Source organism: Heterodontus francisci, chromosome 15 (genome assembly GCF_036365525.1).
Source record: "Heterodontus francisci isolate sHetFra1 chromosome 15, sHetFra1.hap1, whole genome shotgun sequence".
Taxonomy (NCBI): domain Eukaryota; kingdom Metazoa; phylum Chordata; class Chondrichthyes; order Heterodontiformes; family Heterodontidae; genus Heterodontus; species Heterodontus francisci.
In genome coordinates this window covers 40168788-40186193 of record NC_090385.1, presented here as the reverse complement: position 1 = coordinate 40186193, position 17406 = coordinate 40168788, and the positions used below count along the sequence as shown (strand labels likewise).

At 44.2% G+C, this 17406-nt stretch overlaps 1 protein-coding gene across 2 annotated transcripts in view; it reads right to left on the bottom strand.

Moving 5' to 3' along the window:
- zc3h12b (zinc finger CCCH-type containing 12B) overlaps nt 1-8662 on the bottom strand; it is a 100960-nt gene extending 92298 nt beyond the window's left edge. Inside the window, exon 1 of one of the 2 annotated variants that reach the window (XM_068047400.1) lies at nt 8295-8662. In XM_068047400.1, the coding sequence (XP_067903501.1) occupies nt 8295-8465 (171 nt within the window). In that variant the 5' untranslated portion in view covers nt 8466-8662. The remainder of the gene's footprint in view (nt 1-8294) is intronic. The other variant, XM_068047402.1, reaches the window with a different exon arrangement.
- Between the last annotated feature and the right edge of the window lie 8744 nt (nt 8663-17406).

Below are 17406 nucleotides of genomic sequence, written 5' to 3'. Positions count from 1 at the left end.
TAGAGTCATAGAGTCATACAGCACAGAAGCAGGCCCTTGGCCCATCGTGTCTGTGCCGGCCATCAAGCACCTACCTATTCTAATCCCATTTTCCTGCACTCGGCCTGTAGTCTTGTTTGCTATGGCATTTCAAGTGCTCATCTAAATACTTCTTAAATGTTGTGATGGTTCCTGCCTCAACCACCTCTTCAGGCAGTGCATTCCAGATTCCAACCACCCTCTGGGTGAAAAAAACTTTCCTCAAATCCCCTCTAAACTTCCTGCCCCTTACCTTAAATCAATGTGCCCTGGTTATTGACCCCTCCGCTAAGGAAAAAGTTTCTTCCTATCTAATCTATCAATGTCCCTCATAATTTTGTATACCTCAATCATGTCTCCCCACAGCCTTCTCTGCTCCAAGGAAAACAACCCTAGCCTTTTCAGTCTCTCTGCATAGCTGAAATGCTCCAGCTCAGACAACATCCTGGTGAATCTCCTCTGCACCCTCTCCAGGGCAATCACATCCTTCCTATAGTGTGGTGCCCAGAACTATACACAGTACTCCAGCTGTGGCCTAACCAGCCTTTTATATAGCTCCATCATAACCTCCCTGCTCGTATATTCTATGCCTCGGCTAATAAAGGCAAGTATCCCATATGTCTTCCTAACCACCTTATCTACGTGTGCTGCTGCCTTCAGGTGATCTATGGATAAGTACACCAAGGTCCCTCTGACCTTCTGTACTTCCTAGGATCCTACCATCTATTGTATATTCCCTTGACTTGTTAGTCCGCCCAAAATGCATCACCTCACACTTCTCAGGATTAAATTCCATTTGCCACTGCTCTGCCCATCTATATCGTCCTGTAATCTAAGGGTTTCCTCCTCACTATTTACGACACCACCAATTTTTGTGTCACCCGCGAACTTACTGATCATACCTCCTATATTCACGTCTAAATCATTAATGTACACTACAAACAGCAAGAGTCCCAGCACCGATCCCTGTGGTACACCACGCTCACAGGCTTTCACTCGCAAAAACAACCCTCAACCATTACGCTCTATTTCCTGCCACTAAGTCAATTTTGGATCCAATTTGCCAAACTGCCCTGGATCCATGGGCTCTTACCTTCTTAACCAATCTCCCATACGGGACCTTATCAAAAGCTTTACTGAAGTCCATGGAGACTATATCAACTGCTTTACCCTCATCTACTCACCGCCTCGAAAAATTCAATCAAGTTAGTTAGACACGATCTCCCCTTGACAAAGCCATGCTGACTATCCCTGATTAATCCCTGCCTCTCCAAGTGGAGATTAATCCTGTCCCTCAGAATTTTTTCCAGTAGTTTCCCAACCACTGATGTTAGACTTACCAGCCTGTAATTACCTGGTTTATCCTTGCTACCCTTCTTGAATAATGGTACCACATTCGCTGTCCTCCAGAACCTCTCCTGTGGTCAGAGTGGATTTGAAAATTTGTGCCAGAGTCCCTGCTATCTCCTTCCTTGCCTCACAACAGCCTAGGATACATCTCATCTGGACCTAGGGATTTACCCACTTTTAAGCCCGCTAAAACAGCTAATACTTCCTCCCTTTCAATACTAATATGTGCAAGTATATCACAATCCCCCTCCCTGATCTCTACACCTACAGCGTCCTTCTCCATAGTGAACACAGATAAAAAGTAATCATTTAAAACCTCACCTATATCCTCCGGCTCCATGCACTGATGGTCACTTTGGTCCCCAATAGGCCCTACTCTTTCCCTGCTTATCCTCTTGCCCTCAATATACTTATAAAATGCCTTAGGATTTTTCTTTATCTTGCCCGCCAGTGTTTTTTTCATGTCCCTTCTTCGCTCTCCTAATTACTTTTTTTTTTAAGTAAACCCCCCCTACACTTTCTATACTCCTCTAGGGCCTCCACTGTTTTCAGCACTCTGAATCTGCCATAAGCCTCCTTCTTTTTTTCCTGATGTAATCCTCACTTTGAAAATTTTAAAAAAAGAGGAGCCAAGGTAAAGATGTAGGATTGCAAAAAATCTAATTTCAGAGGGATGAATGAAGACTGAACCCAGATTAATTAGTTGGAAAGAATGGTGCGTTGAACAGCAAATAAAAAAGGGTTGTTTCTCTCAATCTCTAGTCTCTCTCCCTGACCGATCTTACTCATTATACCAACCCGACGATTTGCGACTGCTTGTGCAATGGTTTGGCGTGATTTTTGGAATGAGCCTCCTGCCCACACAAGTGGGAAATATGGATGAGGTACAGGGTAATTACATGTCAACCACAATAATAGAAATGCATCAAAAGCCTGGCTTCAATAGATAAATAGAGGCTAAAGCAAAAATGAGGTTTAAAATGAGACATATGAAAAATACTGAGGGTGAATACATGAGAAAATTGTAAAGTATAAAAAAGATTGGCAAACAAAAAGGGAAATAGGAAAGCATTTTGAGATTGTAAAATAAAAATTCAAAAAAGCATGTTACCAATCAGAAATGAAGGTGGCCATCTTGTACTTCAGGGGAGGTTAAAGCAGAGTTGCCTTAAGTACTTTGTCTCAGGTTTTACAGGAAAGGTGAAAATTATACTGTAGGAATACCCAAAGAGCTAACAGCAGTAGAGTCACCAAGCCAAGATAGTTTGCATTCCAGAATACTAAAAGAATCCCTAAGGGAATGGCTGTGTCTGCGTGGGTTTTCTCCGGGTGCTCCGGTTTCCTCCCACAAGCCAAAAGACTTGCAGGTTGATAGGTAAATTGGCCATTATAAATTGTCACTAGTATAGGTAGGTGGTAGGGAAATATAGGGACAGGTGGGGATGTTTGGTAGGAATATGGGATTAGTGTAGGATTAGTATAAATGGGTGGTTGATGTTCGGCACAGACTCGGTGGGCCGAAGGGCCTGTTTCAGTGCTGTATCTCTAATCTAATCTAATCTAAGAAGGGAGAGTGGCAAATATTACAATTAGTTCAGGAAAGAGATATGCCAGGAAATTACAGGCCAATTAGTCGTGACTCAGTTGTAGATAAACTTCTGCAATCTATGAAATCAGGAATGAAATTAGTTAGGCATGAGGTAATCAGGGATAGTTAACAAGGATTTTTAAAGGACAGGTCATGAATTTTTGAATGATTTATTTTCTTAGAAAATCAGAGTGTATGAATAATGGAATATGATGGGATGTTCAGAAGTTCGTTGAGAAGGTGTTAAAATGTAGACACATGATACTAAAAAAAGATTGCAGTCATGTGGAATGAGATAAAGTTGAGGCGAAAAACAAAAAAGGCACAGGTTAGTTTTTCCAAATGGGAGGATAGTAATGGTATGCCCCAGGCATCTGTCCTGAGACCTCTCAACTGACATCACTCCTCTTGCACCTATAGCCAAAGAATGTGGACCACATCAAATTAAGTGGCATGACCAAGTGTGAGGACGAATGTGGGAAATTGCAGAAAAACAGACAGGTTAGCAGAGAAGAAGGTGGCAGATAGTTTAATGCAGAGAAACTTGTAGTAGTTCAATTTGGGAAAATGTATTTCCAAACGCAAAATTCTTAACAGTGTGGAAGAACAGAGAAATGTAGGGCACAGATACATGAATTGTCAAAGGCTATAATACAGATATAAAAGAGAAAAGGAATACTGGGTTCCATATATGGGGTAATAAATATAAAAGTAAGGAAATATTGTTAAATTTGTACAAGGCTTTGGCTACAGCTGGTGTATTGCATAGAGTTTAGGGTACCCCTTATAGGGAAAATATTAAAGCCATGGAAAAGATAAAGTAAAAAATCACTTTCACTACAGAAATAAGTGGTTATAGTTATGGCATTTTAACTGGAATAGTGATTGCTGAAGGGGCTCAAATAGAGGCTTCCAAAGTTATATTGAAGGACTGTTCCCACCGTTTGGTGAATTGGCAACAAAGGACACTGATTGAAGATTACCACTGGAAGAACAATGGGGAAAATAGTGCAATTTTTTTCCACCAAAGATTAGACTGCTTTACGACAAGTGGATATAGAGGGAGAGATACAATACCATTTAAAACGGAATAGAATAAATATTTTAAAAAAAAGAGAATACAGAAAAAGGGCAGGGAAATGGGATTACAGTAGCTACTTTCAGCTGAAGAACTGGCACCAGCACAGGAGCAATTCTGTGCTGTAACAAGTATAATTCTACAGCTGGCACCTGTGAAACTGTACCCTAGCATGAGTCTGCATGCTCAGGAGAAATGATTCGAAGAAATAAGTTATAAAAAAAAAATGCAAACTTTACAAAATCCAGCTCAATGATTTGAATTAGTTCAATCATACAGATTCCAAAAATGAACAGATACTCGAGAATGAGCAATAGGACTGTAATCTAACCATGAGGCATAGGTAGAAGTTACAAATTATTTGAACTCGCCAAGGCTCCTTCGACAGCAACTTCCAAACCCACGACCTCTACCACCTAGAAGGACAAGGGCAGCAGACGCAAGGGAACACCACCACCTAATAGTTCCACTTCAAGTCACACACCATCCTGACCTGCAACTATATCTTCGGTCCTTCACTGTCGCTGGGACAAAATCCTGAAACTCCCTTCCTAACAGCACTGTGGGTGTACCTACGCCCCAAGCACTGCAATGGTTCAGGAAGACAGCTCACCACCACCTTTTCAAGGGCAATTCGTGATGGATAATAAATGCCAGTGACGCTCATTCCAAGAAGAAAAAAAAGACTTGATATTTTGACTGTATCTCTACCTCACCTATAGATAAGTGTAAGGTGCTCATTATTCTATGTAATCCAACAGAGGGATGCAGCTGATGGGATCACATAGCAGTTATTGGAAGCCAAGGGTCTCTGTTAAAACAACTGATTTGCTGCCCACCAACTGCGGTTCTGCACATTACATTAGAAAAGCAAAGGAAACAAAAATATCTCATTACCATTACCTGGTAACATCAGACAGCACAAATACCACCAACAGCCCTAAGAACCCAAAAACATTATCTGTGACAGTGTGGCAAGCTCTATATTCAGTGCTTTCAAACAGGACCCTCTGCCTGAAGTCCAACACTGAACCTGATGAGCTCTCCGAGATTCATATTACAGACAAGAGTTTAAGATCCCGAGCAGTGGGATGGTTTATTGTTGTAACATTCACATTCTTCACTTCAATGAAATTATGTGACAAAAAGAGCAAGTACAACCATTGTGGTGGAAGCTCTGGCTTATGGCTTCAATAGTGAACATTTAGGTGTAAAAGTCCAATCACTTGCTTTTAGCAGACTTTGAAGTATATCTGTCAACCTCTAATAATATTGGCCACTTCGGGGACAGCTCTCCCACAATGAATGAAGTATCTAGAGAAACTGGGAAATGTAGCAAATTGGACATTGTCTTTTAACTCTGTTGCTTGGTTTCAAATCATCCCATACTGATGGTATAGAAGTCTGCTCTGTCTGCTGGTCCAGTTTCCAGTGGCATCGGTCTTAAGTGCCAAACTGCCTTTAACTGACACTAAAATGGTAATTTTATCCAGAATCTATTATAGTAAATGGAAAAGAAATATCACATTGATGCAGTAGCAGGTGATCTTCCAAGAATGAAACTGAGCTACATTGTTGCGGAAGAGTACAGGGATTTTACTGATCTAGGAAATGCATGTTGTTGACATTGGAAGGCTGAAATAGAGGATGTACCATTTTCCAGCAATAACACAGTACATCTTGGTGGGCACAAGACTCGACAAAAGAAAATATAATTAAGATTGCAGTGCACATACATGCTCACAAGTGAGTACAAACAAAAATAGTTGGTGAAACAGTCTCCAAATGATGTGCATATGCATGATGAAAAATTACCTTTTTTAAATAAGGCAAGACTGAAAAGTTGATACAAAAAAATGTAGAATTTATCCAATGATGGAGGAACAGTGAGGAAAGAACTTACTAAACCCACTGTTCTACTAAATTCAGAGATGACTGCAGGACATAAACATATAGGTGTTAACCCTTAGAGTGGACAGTGGTGCAGACAAGATGGGAAGTTACTCAGGCTTCACATAGTCTTTAAGATCATTTTTGTTGTTAGGAATTCTTGAAAATCTGCAAATTTTACTTATAGTTTCAATGTGAAATCCCACAGCAAACCTGTTTGATCTGGAAGATTTTGCACTTTTTTTCCCCATATCCAAAATGTGTTGTTTCTGTTAAATGATACTTCTCAGAGCAGTCCCGATATTGTTGTTCTTAACAGTTAATAGTTATGATAATAAAGTATGTACATTTTACAAGATTCACAAAATATTTCTGAACAAAAACCTGAGAAGGCAGTTAAAACATTCCACCATTTACACCCTTCTGAATGAAATGTAATACATTTTGTGCCAAACATTTCTCTTTGTTTCAACAATTCACCACTCAGCAAAGCCCAACTCCCTCCAAGACTTGAACACTTTACAAGATTAAGATAAGATCAAATAATTAATACAAATCCTGCCAATATTTAATTCAGTGCTTATCTGCTTTAAACAGAATGTGGTGTTTTAGAACGAACTTCACTAAAAATGAAACTTGTCTTCCCAGTGGCTGGCTCTGCCAAGAATCTGAAGCATACTAACCATTGCACCACAAAAAATAACACTACTTTGATTCATTTTTACAAGATCTGCCAAAAAATCATGTTCTTTACCATCTGGGGGAATTGACTGCTGCTTGGTCAGCCCTGCTCTCCTGATTTTGGAAGGTAAATTGGTCATAACTTATCGTGCAGTCTATAACTCATTCTTACATAGGACCTCAAAACTGCAGAACTCCTCACCTCTTTCCTTGCTTCTACAATCTTCAAGTGTTTAAACACAAGCTTAGCACCACTTGTTTAATTCCTGGTTTGCTGAATTTTCTCCAACTTTTTAAACCTCAGTGGTGTCCTGCACTATAGACCTTCACCTTTATTTCTCAATAAAACAAAATGTTAATAAGGCAGTTACAGTTTGTATTCGGGAAGGTCTAGTTCTAGTCGCTTGAAACAAAAAGTGGAATTTAGAAAAAAAAAAGCACTCCAAAATGATAAACTTCGATTACAAAAATGAAGTTTTGGTATGTACTGTAGATCAGTTCCAATACACAGAATCATCCATTTGAATTTTAAATAAGCTCCTCGATCTCTCCAGGAATTATCAGATCACAGGGACTGAATACCCATATACCACATAATCTGACCACAGGCCTGATGAGCTCATCACTATTGTTAAAAATACTGATTTGTTGCTTTTTTATCTGTAATGGTAAACCTTTGAAGTCCTACCATCAATGATACCAAGAACAAAGCCTCAATCAACTGAAACAGTAAAATATGTTCAGGGTAACAATGGAAGCTAAAATGTATAGTTTTGGATCAAAATACTTCAACCTTTTAATTTATGCTACTTAATAATGTAAAATACTAATGATTAAATAACATGAAGTCTAGCTAACTTTGATTTGTTTTACAACTAAAATACAGCAACAATAGTGAACACTTCAGCCTGTAAACCACCACATCCTCAGGCCTTAAAATAAATCTTTTAGAGGGGAAGACTCCATTTCTTGGTTCTTAGCAATAGTGTAATTGCATTCCTCCCCTGAACATCTCTCTCCCTTTATCTCTTGATAAATAAGAAGTTTAAAAAGTCATAATCTACTTCCACTTTTTGCAACATTCTCAATTTGATTTGTATTTTCAAAATCTTATGAATTCAAAAATCAGATAGTCAACCTTTATCATGTTATTTTCAAAATCTCTTTTAAAAACAATGTTAATTATGAGACAGGCTAACCAGCTTTTGCAATGATACATTCAAACTATTTGCTAGCTAAAACACTATGATTGATTGTAGCCGTTATGATACATAAAAGGTAACTAAATAGAAAAACAAATATTTCTCTGAAGCATATATTTTGAATAACTTCAAACAAAATCTGAGGGATGCAAATTTAGCACTGTTATATAAAACTAGTAAATATTTACCTTCACCCGAATAAAAATGTTTTTCTTTCACTAAATTTATTGCCTATTCCTCCTGCTCAAGTACAAAACCCAAAATCCTGCTATAATCAACAGCAAAGGCCGGGATGATTTATGCAGCACAAAAGGCCCTGGTGGTTTTATTTGTGCGTCTCATAGCAACAAGTGCCGTTTCATATCTCACCCTCAAACCTTGGCACACAATTTCAAAAAATATATACTGCAAGAGTAAAAATGAATAAGTAAATGATAACTTTAGAAATACGTCAGCTTCAATGTATTTTTCTGGTAAAGTCACTCACCTTTGCTTTCCTGAGCCCCTCCTGTGCCTCTGCTGCCTGGTCTATGTGGACCCATCTGCTGCTCTCTGCCGCAGGCCCAGCGCTGATTCTCACCCTAAACAGCCTCTCGATGTGAGGGATGAGGTTCTCCAGCCTAGCGCTAGAACTCAGCGGGATCACGAAATCCAGCATTATCTTCCTCTTACCCCGATCCCGCAAACTGGGCCTTTTTATTCAAAAGATGACAGCTCAAAAGCCAGGTCCGGATTCAACCCCCCTCTCTTTCTCTCTCTGTTCTGTTATAACTACAGCAGGAAACGGCTGATCTTCTGCCTCCTCCTCCCCTTCCCCTCGCTGCTACCTCGCTCGTTCATGATCCTGCGTCTCTTTCTCTCTGTCTTTTTTCTATTTTCTTCAATACTCGATACTTCCCTCTACAGGCTCAAAATGAGCTTCATCTGCCTATTTGTTTACAACCCAATGTATTGACTTGCCCATTTTTGCTTGGCCATTGGCCAGCTGTTATACGTAGATTTTATTTAAATCTCAATCAAACCAAAAAAATACTTAGTTTCGTGATGAAATTCATGGTGAATTGTAAATTATATGATTAACAAAACAAAATGTGTGTGTATTTATGCATCTTATGTTAAACCTCAAAATTGCATTACTCAGTAATTATTTTATAAATAATCACCATCTCCATATAACCAATATATTAGAATACCCTAATCAGTTTCATATCTTAATAATCAAAATAATAACCAGGGTACATAGATGTCAACCTTGAAATGTTGAAAAGAGCAGGATTTGAATTAGTAGGAGGAATACGCTGGATTTATAAAGACGTTTGTACATTTTTTAATTGGAAAGAAATAGTTATGTTTCCATGTGGGGGTGTGAGGGGAGGGGAGGGGGTGGGGGGGAAGGGGGTGCGAGGGGGGAGAAGGTGCGAGGGGGAGCTGCGAAGAGGGTGCAAGGGGGGGTGGGGTAGGCAGGTACAGGGGGTGAGCTAGGAAGGGGTTGCGAGGGAGGGAGTGGGGGGAAAGGGGTGCAAGGGGGAGGGGGAGGGGGTGCAGGGGGAGGGAGTGCAGTGGGTGCAAGGGAGGAGCTGGTGGGGGAAGGGGGTGCAAGGGGGGAAGGTGGTGCAGAGGGGGAAGGGGGGAGGCGTCCTGCGAGGGTTGCGACCCTGGCGAGCGGGCCAGCCCACAGCCTGCACGGCCTCCTCGATGTCAGCGTCCTCCACGCTGACGCTGCGCTCGTGGTCGCCATCCAGCTCACGGTGGAACTTCTTTCCCGGCTCCCAGCTGTGACGGCGGAAGGGCGACTGAGGCCGGATTGAGGCCCTGAGCCTCGACGATCGCCTCATGGGCACTCGGGCCACCTTTCACATCCCTGGCCAGCACCTTCCAGGTGAGCGCCTAGCTCACACAGTGGGTGCACCAGGACGAGTAGGGATAGGCTCAGGGATAGGAGCTAACAACCCCACTGCCTTGTGGGCATCTCGGGAGAAACCAAGGCTAAAGGAGTAAATCCTAACAGAAAATCCGGAGTGGAACCCCAAAGGCGGTCATGTGTCACCTTTGGCATGTTTCCGGCAGTTCCTGCAGCCATACCAGTGCCAAACATCATGCTCTGCACTCCTTTGGACCCCACTAGGAAGGCTGAGAGGGGGCTTTTGACGCTTGGGCAACTCACAACCTCCATAAATCTGCCCAGGCATGCGCCATGGAGAAGTCACTCCATAGTCGCCTCACAGTGATCAAAACAACACGGAAGGCAGCAGTTATGGGTTATAAGTCCAGCTCAATTGGCGTAGAGATTGGGCGCCACAGGTTGCCTTTATCGGTGGGAGAGGTCATTGCATCTCACTGGACAGCTACCGCCCGCCTCAAACCGGGCAGCCCCAGGTCAGTAAGGTTCTGTCCCGCCACAGTCCACCTGCTTCAATGGGTGCTTGGAGCTCAGGGTCATTGCCCGACAAGTGGACTGTAACACTGCACCAAACAACACGACAAAAAAGGGAAAGAAGGTACCAGCCCTTCGTTTTGCAAGCTGGAACGTCAGAGCTATGTGTCCTGGCCTGTTGGAAGACCTTACACAAATCAACGATTCTCGGAAGACCGCCATCATTAACAACGAGCTCAGTAGACTCAATGTGGACATTGCAGCACTTCAGGAGACACGCCTCCCTGCGAGCGGATCTCTAAGAGAGCAAGACTACACCTTCTTCTGGCAGGGTAGGGATCCTGAAGAACTAAGACAGCATGGAGTGGGCTTTGCCATCAGAAACTCTTTGCTCAGCATGTTAGAGCCACCTTCAAATGGCTTGAAACGCATACTGTCCATCCGACTGCTCACCGCCTCTGGTCCAGTACACCTATTGAGCATCTATGCTCCAACACTCTGCTCCCCACCTGAAGTTAGAGACCAGTTCTATGAGGGACTCCATAATATCATTAGTAGCATTCCCAATACCGAACATTTGTTTCTGCTCGGGGACTTTAATGCCAGGGTTGGGGCCGACCGTAACTCATGGCCCTCCTGCCTTGGGCGCTATGGCATTGGAAGGATGAATGAGAATGGACAGAGACTGCTGGAGTTGTGTACCTATCACAACCTCTGCATCACCAACTCGTTCTTTCATACTAAATCCTGTCACCAGGTTTCATGGAGGCACCCAAGATCACGTCGTTGACACCAGCTGGATCTCATCGTCACAAGGCGAGCCTCTATAAACAGTGTCCAAATCACACACAGCTTCCACAGTGCGGACTGCGACACTGACCACTCTCTGGTGTGCAGCAAAGTTAGACTCAAACCAAAGAAGCGACATCACTCCAAGCAGAAGGGCCGCCCGTGCATCAACACTAACAGAATTTCTTATCCACAGCTGTTACATAAGTTTCTAAATTCACTTGAAAAAGCCCTTCAAAACACTCCTACAGGGGATGCAGAGACCAAGTGGGCCCACATCAGAGATGCCATTTATGACTCAGAAATGATCACCTATGGCAAACGTGTGAAGCAGAATGCAGACTGGTTTCAATCTCATTTTGAACAGCTGGAACCTGTCACAGCCACTAAGCGCATTGCACTGTTGAACTACAAGAAAGCCCTCAGTGAGTTAACTTCCGTAGCACTTAAAGTAGCCAGAAGCGCTGCACAAAGAACAGCCAGGTGCTGTGCAAATGACGACTGGCAACACCTATGCAGTCTTATTCAGCTGGCCTCCTACACCGGAAACATCAGAGGAATGTATGATGGCATTAAGAGAGCTTTTGGGCCAACGATCAAGTCGATCGCCCCCTTCAAGTCTAAATCAGGGGACACGATCACTGACAAATGCAAGCAAATGGACCGCTGGGTGGAGCACTACCTAGAACTGTACTCCAGTGAAAATGTTGCCACTGAGGCAGCCCTCAATGCAGCCCAGTCTCTGCCAGTCATGGATGAGCTGGACGAACAGCCAACAAAACTGGAACTCAGTGATGCCATTGATTCTCTAGCCAGTGGAAAAGCCCCTGGGAAGGACGGCATTACCCCTGAAATAATCAAGAGTGTCAAGCCTGCTATACTCTCAGCACGCCATGAACTGCTTTGCCTGTGCTGGGATGAGGGAGCAGTACCACAGGACATGCACGATGCCAATATCATCACCCTCTATAAGAGCAAGGGTGATCGCGGTGACTGCATCAACAACTGTGGAACCTCCCTGCTCAGCATAGTGGGGAAGGTCTTCACTCGAGTCATTTTAAACAGATTCCAGAAGCTGGCTGAGCATGTCTGCCCTGAGGCACAGTGTGGCTTTCGAGCAGAGAGATCCACCATTGACATGCTGTTCTCCCTTCGCCAGCTACAGGAGAAATGCCGCGAACAACAGATGCCCCTCTACATTGCTTTCATAGATCTCACCAAAGCCTTTAACCTCGTCAGCAGACATGGTCTCTTCAGACTACTAACAAAGATTGGATGTCCAGCAAAGCTACTAAGTATCATTACCTCATTCCATGACAATATGAAAGGCACAATTCAGTATAGCGGTGCCTCATCAGACCCCTTTCCTATCCTGAGTGGCATGAAACAGGGCTATGTTCTCGCACCTACACTGTTTGGGATCTTCTTCACCCTGCTGCTCTCACATGCGTTCAAGTGTTCAGAAGAAGGAATTTTCCTCCACACAAGATCAGATGGCAGGTTGTTCAACCTTGCCCATCGTAGAGTGAAGACCAAAGTACAGAAGGTCCTGATCAGGAAACTCCTTTTTGCTGACGTTGCTGCATTAACATCCCACACAGAAGAGTGTCTGCAAAGACTCATCAACAGGCTTGCGGCTGCCTGCAATGAATTTGGCCTAACCATCAGTTTCAAGAAAAAGAACATCATGGGACAGGACGTCAGAAATGCTCCATCCACCAATATTGGCGATTACGCTCTGGAAGTGGTTCAAGAGTTCACCTACCTAGGCTCAACTATCACCAGTAACCTGTCTCTTGATGCAGAAATCAACAAGCACATGGGAAAGGCTTCCACTGCAATGTCCAGACTGGCCAAGAGAGTGTGGGAAAATGGTGCACTGACACGGAACACGAAAGTCCGAGTGTATCAAGCCTGTGTCCTCAGTACCTTGCTCTACGGCAGTGAGGCCTGGACAACGTATGTCAGCCAAGAGCAACACCTCAGTTCATTCCATCTTCGCTGCCTCCTTGGCATCAGGTGGCAGGACCATATCTCCAACGCAGAAGTCCTCAAGGCAGCCAACATCCCCAGCATATACACCCTACTGAGCTTGAGATGGCTTGGCCATGTGAGCCACATGGTAGATGGCAGAATCCCCAAGGCACATTGTACAGCGAGCTCGTCACCGGTATCAGACCTACCGGCCGCCCATGTCTCCACTTTAAAGACGTCTGCAAACGCGACATGAAATCCTGTGACATTGACCACAAGTCATGGGAGTCAGTTGCCAGTGATAGCCAGAGCTGGCGGACAGCCATAAAGGCGGGGCTAAAGAGTGGCGAGTCGATGAGACTTAGCTGTTGGCAGGAAAAAAGACAGAAGCGCAAGGAGAGAGCCAACTGTGTAACAGCCCCGACGACCAATTTTATCTGCAGCAGCTGTGGAAGAGTCTGTCACTCTAGAATTGGCCTTTATAGCTACTCCAGGCGCTGCTTCACAAACCACTGACCACCTCTAGGCGCTTACCCATTGTCTCTTGAGACAAGGAGGCCGAAGAGAGTGAGAGACGAGAGATTTATCGATTAAAGAATTGAACATGCAATACACTTTATGTGGCTACGTATACTACAATATCAAAAATTATTAAGAGATGTAAAACATAATCTTATTTCTAAAATAGAATCCAAAAATTCAACTCTGACAAAGTTACGGGTAAATATTTTAGAATATCCATCAAAATTTTAAGTAAACTTTTACCTTAAATTCCACAAGTAGGCCTTCCTGCTTAACAAAACATTCTCAGTGAAGAGCAAAATTCTCATCTTGCAGTCAACCATAAATTGAGAAGCGTTAATGAGGAATTCAATATTTCTGTTTTTTGATTCAAAACTCTCATTTTTCAACTGTTTCTAATCATCATCTCATCTTTTAGAATGTAGGTGTTACCTTTGTGTGTGTTTTTTTCCAGCTTTTGATATCCATATTTGGTAATATCATTAGCCACCATTACCACTTAGTTTATTTGCTGGAAATTCCCTTCTCTTGAAGTTGTGTGCTTTTATCTGGTCAAAATGTTTGTAATTGGGTTTACTTGGCATCTGTTTTTGTAAGTACCATTCCATTTTGTAATTTATCAACTGTAATTGTCTTTTTATGGTACCTTGTACCATCCTCTTGAGTCAGTCTGTCTAAATCACTAACACTATCAACTAATTAAGTTTATTGTTATCAGTACTGACCTCATATAGGATGTCTCAGTGTGTTTCATCTAATTCCATTGCAGCAGAGACCTTGGAAGACCTTGGAATGGATTTTTTTAAACTTAAAAAGTGTTTCTGGTTTACCTTCTATTGTAACAGGGATGTTCATGGATTTTTAACTCTGCCCTTAAAAGGGAATTATAGTGAGTCTTGAAAACTGACAATTTATACAATCTTTAATTCTAAAAGGTATAATGTATTAATTATATCTGAATTCTACCTAATTAAGTCTATTATACCTATGTTTCATCACAGTAGCACTCTTACCTATAAATTAGAAGGTTATGGATTCAAGTCCCATTCCAATGACTTCAACACCTAGGACTGAATTTTATTGGGGCACCGCCATCCACCATGGTGCCCGTTGAACTCGGCGGCACGCCCGCATTCACCAGCCGCCACCGAGCCACAGCGATATTAATCGCAGGGGCTTATTGGAATCATGGCGCCGAGCCGCCCTCCCCATATTATGTGGGGAGAGGCGGGACATTCAGCGCAGTGAGAGAGTTTTTGACAGTTGTGCAGCAGGTGTTGAGGCCCTATATTAAGCACCATAGCATCTGCTTCCTGACAGCTGTCAAAGAATATTTACCTGACTGCTGAAGAGAGTGGCTGCTGTCAATCTGGCAGCAAAGCAGAGAGTCCTGCAGAAATCCAGCAGGTCAGGCAGCATCTGTGGAGAGAGAAGCAGAGTTAACTTGTCCAAGTTCACAGACCTGAAAGTTAACTCTGCTTCTCTCTCCACAAATGCTGCCTGACCTGCTGAGTTACCCCAGCACTTTCCACTTTGCTGCCATATACTTACGCTGCTGTGTCCCAGTGTCCTGTGAAGTTGCGATCTTCCTCTTCTCCTACTCAAGTGTAACATTCCTTCTTGTAGACGTGCCACACACGGGTGAATAATCTTTATTTTGCACATTCCAGGACGTGGGACTTAAATAGACTATAAAAGGTATTACAGAGAACACACTGACACAAATGGGAATGCATGGGTGTCACAGCAATATAAATACGTCTTTCACTAAATGTTCCTCACCAACATGTGTGTCCTTTTCTCTGTGTGAATGATGTGTGCCAGCCTGTAGCGCCAATGTCACATCCCTTTGCACCGTTGGCCCTTCAGGAGAGCCAACGTATGCAATACCATCATTGCCATGCCACAATTATCCATGAGCTTCTCCATGGACTCAATGACATGGACATTGGCTCAGTCAGCTGCTGCCTCTAATGGTTTACACAGGGATGCTGCAGATGTGGACTGGTGCACAGCAGGTGAGCGAGGGTGATGTGTGGCTTGCAGAGCTTATGTCGGTTCCTATGATGCAGAGAGCCTTTGTCTGATAAGCCACTTCCGTACATCCCTACCTCACTGTTAGCCCTGCATGCAGAGCCTGGGTGCCATCTGCCCTCCCATGCGTCTTTCATGTTGTAGGTCCTCAGTGTCCTCATAGTCCGAGGAGGAATCCTGTTGACGTCTCTCCTCCTCATGTCAGGCCTGGCCCCTATTAGGTGCGTAGTTGTGCAGAGCGGCAAAGAAAGGAGATGGCATATTCAGCCCGAAGTACAGGGCATCACCCTATCCATACAGGCATTGGATGCGCTCTTTCAGCATGTCGATCTCCTGCTCAATGTTGGCTCGTGTAGCTCAGTGGCTGGCATTGTATCTATCCTCTGCAGCAGTGGTGGAGTCTTTCACTGGTGGCAGGATCCATGTCTGCAAAGGATAGCCCTTATCTCCAAGAAGCCACCCCTCCATCTGAGCCAGTTCAGTGAGCAACAGTAGCAGCCGGGACTGGCGCAAGACCCAGGTGTCATGGCAACTGCCTGAGAAGCAGTCACACATTCGCTGCAAGCATCTGCTGTGATCAGATACCAGCTTCACCTAGATTAAGAGGGCTCCTTTAATGGTGACATCTGCAGGTGGTAGCCTGGCAGTAGGCCTGATGGCCACATGAGTGCAGTCTATGAACATTACAAACTATGGTTCTCCGGCAATGGTGCCAGAACCAATGGCCCTTTGGGGCTGGCTGTGAGAGTTCGTCCTGAAGCGGACATACTCGCTGGCCCTCCGGTGCAGGGCATTGGTGACCTCCCTGATGTAGCGATGCACTGCTGACTGTGTGACCCCACAAAGGTCTCTGGTGGGCCCTTAAAAGGCTTCAGATGCGTCTGGCTTGAGAACCGCTGCCATTATGAGGAACAAAGGCATGGGATGTCCACTGGAGCCCATGGGTTGCAGGTCATCCTTGAGCAGGGCACAGAGACGTGTCACCACCCTCTCTATATACGCAATCTCCTCTGACACTGGTGCTCTGACATCCGGTGGCATGTCATGTGGGGCCTGTAAATGCACGGTAAACGTAATGGCGGGCTTCCCATGGGGGCTGCTGCTCACCACCAGGGACCTCTACGTGGATCACACCTGCCTGTTGGTATTGCCTCTGATGCATATGCATCCTCACGTGCAGAGGATCACACAATGTAGGATGAGCTGTACCTATTTCCATGTGATAAATAAAGTTGAACCCTGCATGTATTCGAAGGTTCCTAACAGGGCATGGGTTGGTGTTAACGGTACGTCAGCTACTTTCCTGGATCAACTATGTGGCACGCCATGGCATTGTCCATCTTGGCCAACACTTAAAGTGGCACAGCATGACCACATCAAGATCCTACCAGCTGAATCGATTGCCCCCACCATCCATAAAACCTTAATGCTCCTGCCCTTTCTGGCACCCTCCCCACACACAGGGTGCGTAGCGTGCCATTGCCCCCTCACAAACACAGAGCGTACACTGTTAAGGGAGGGAGTACCGTCTTTCATGTTAGCAGAGCTTTCCCTCCAGTAATCCCAGACCCCTCCCTTTGAGAATGCAGAGTTAGACCCCTGCATATCCCCCCCGTCCTCCCTTCCAGAATGCAGAGTGAGACCCCTGAATAACACAACTTACCTTCGCTGGAGACAACTTCTGCCTCTGAAGACCCGCCAGCTTTTCAGATCGTGTACGGGATGGCACGTGACGGCCGCCCATTCAGCGAAAAATCTGGAAGTGTCAGTGCAGAGGCAGCAGGCTGCATAATCAGCATAGGTAAGTACTCCTTACCATATACTAATTGTGGTACCGCCGCCATGCAGCGGGGAGCCCGTACCGAGGTCCTGCCGCCATCGGTAATATGCGGCGGGCCCTTCTCAA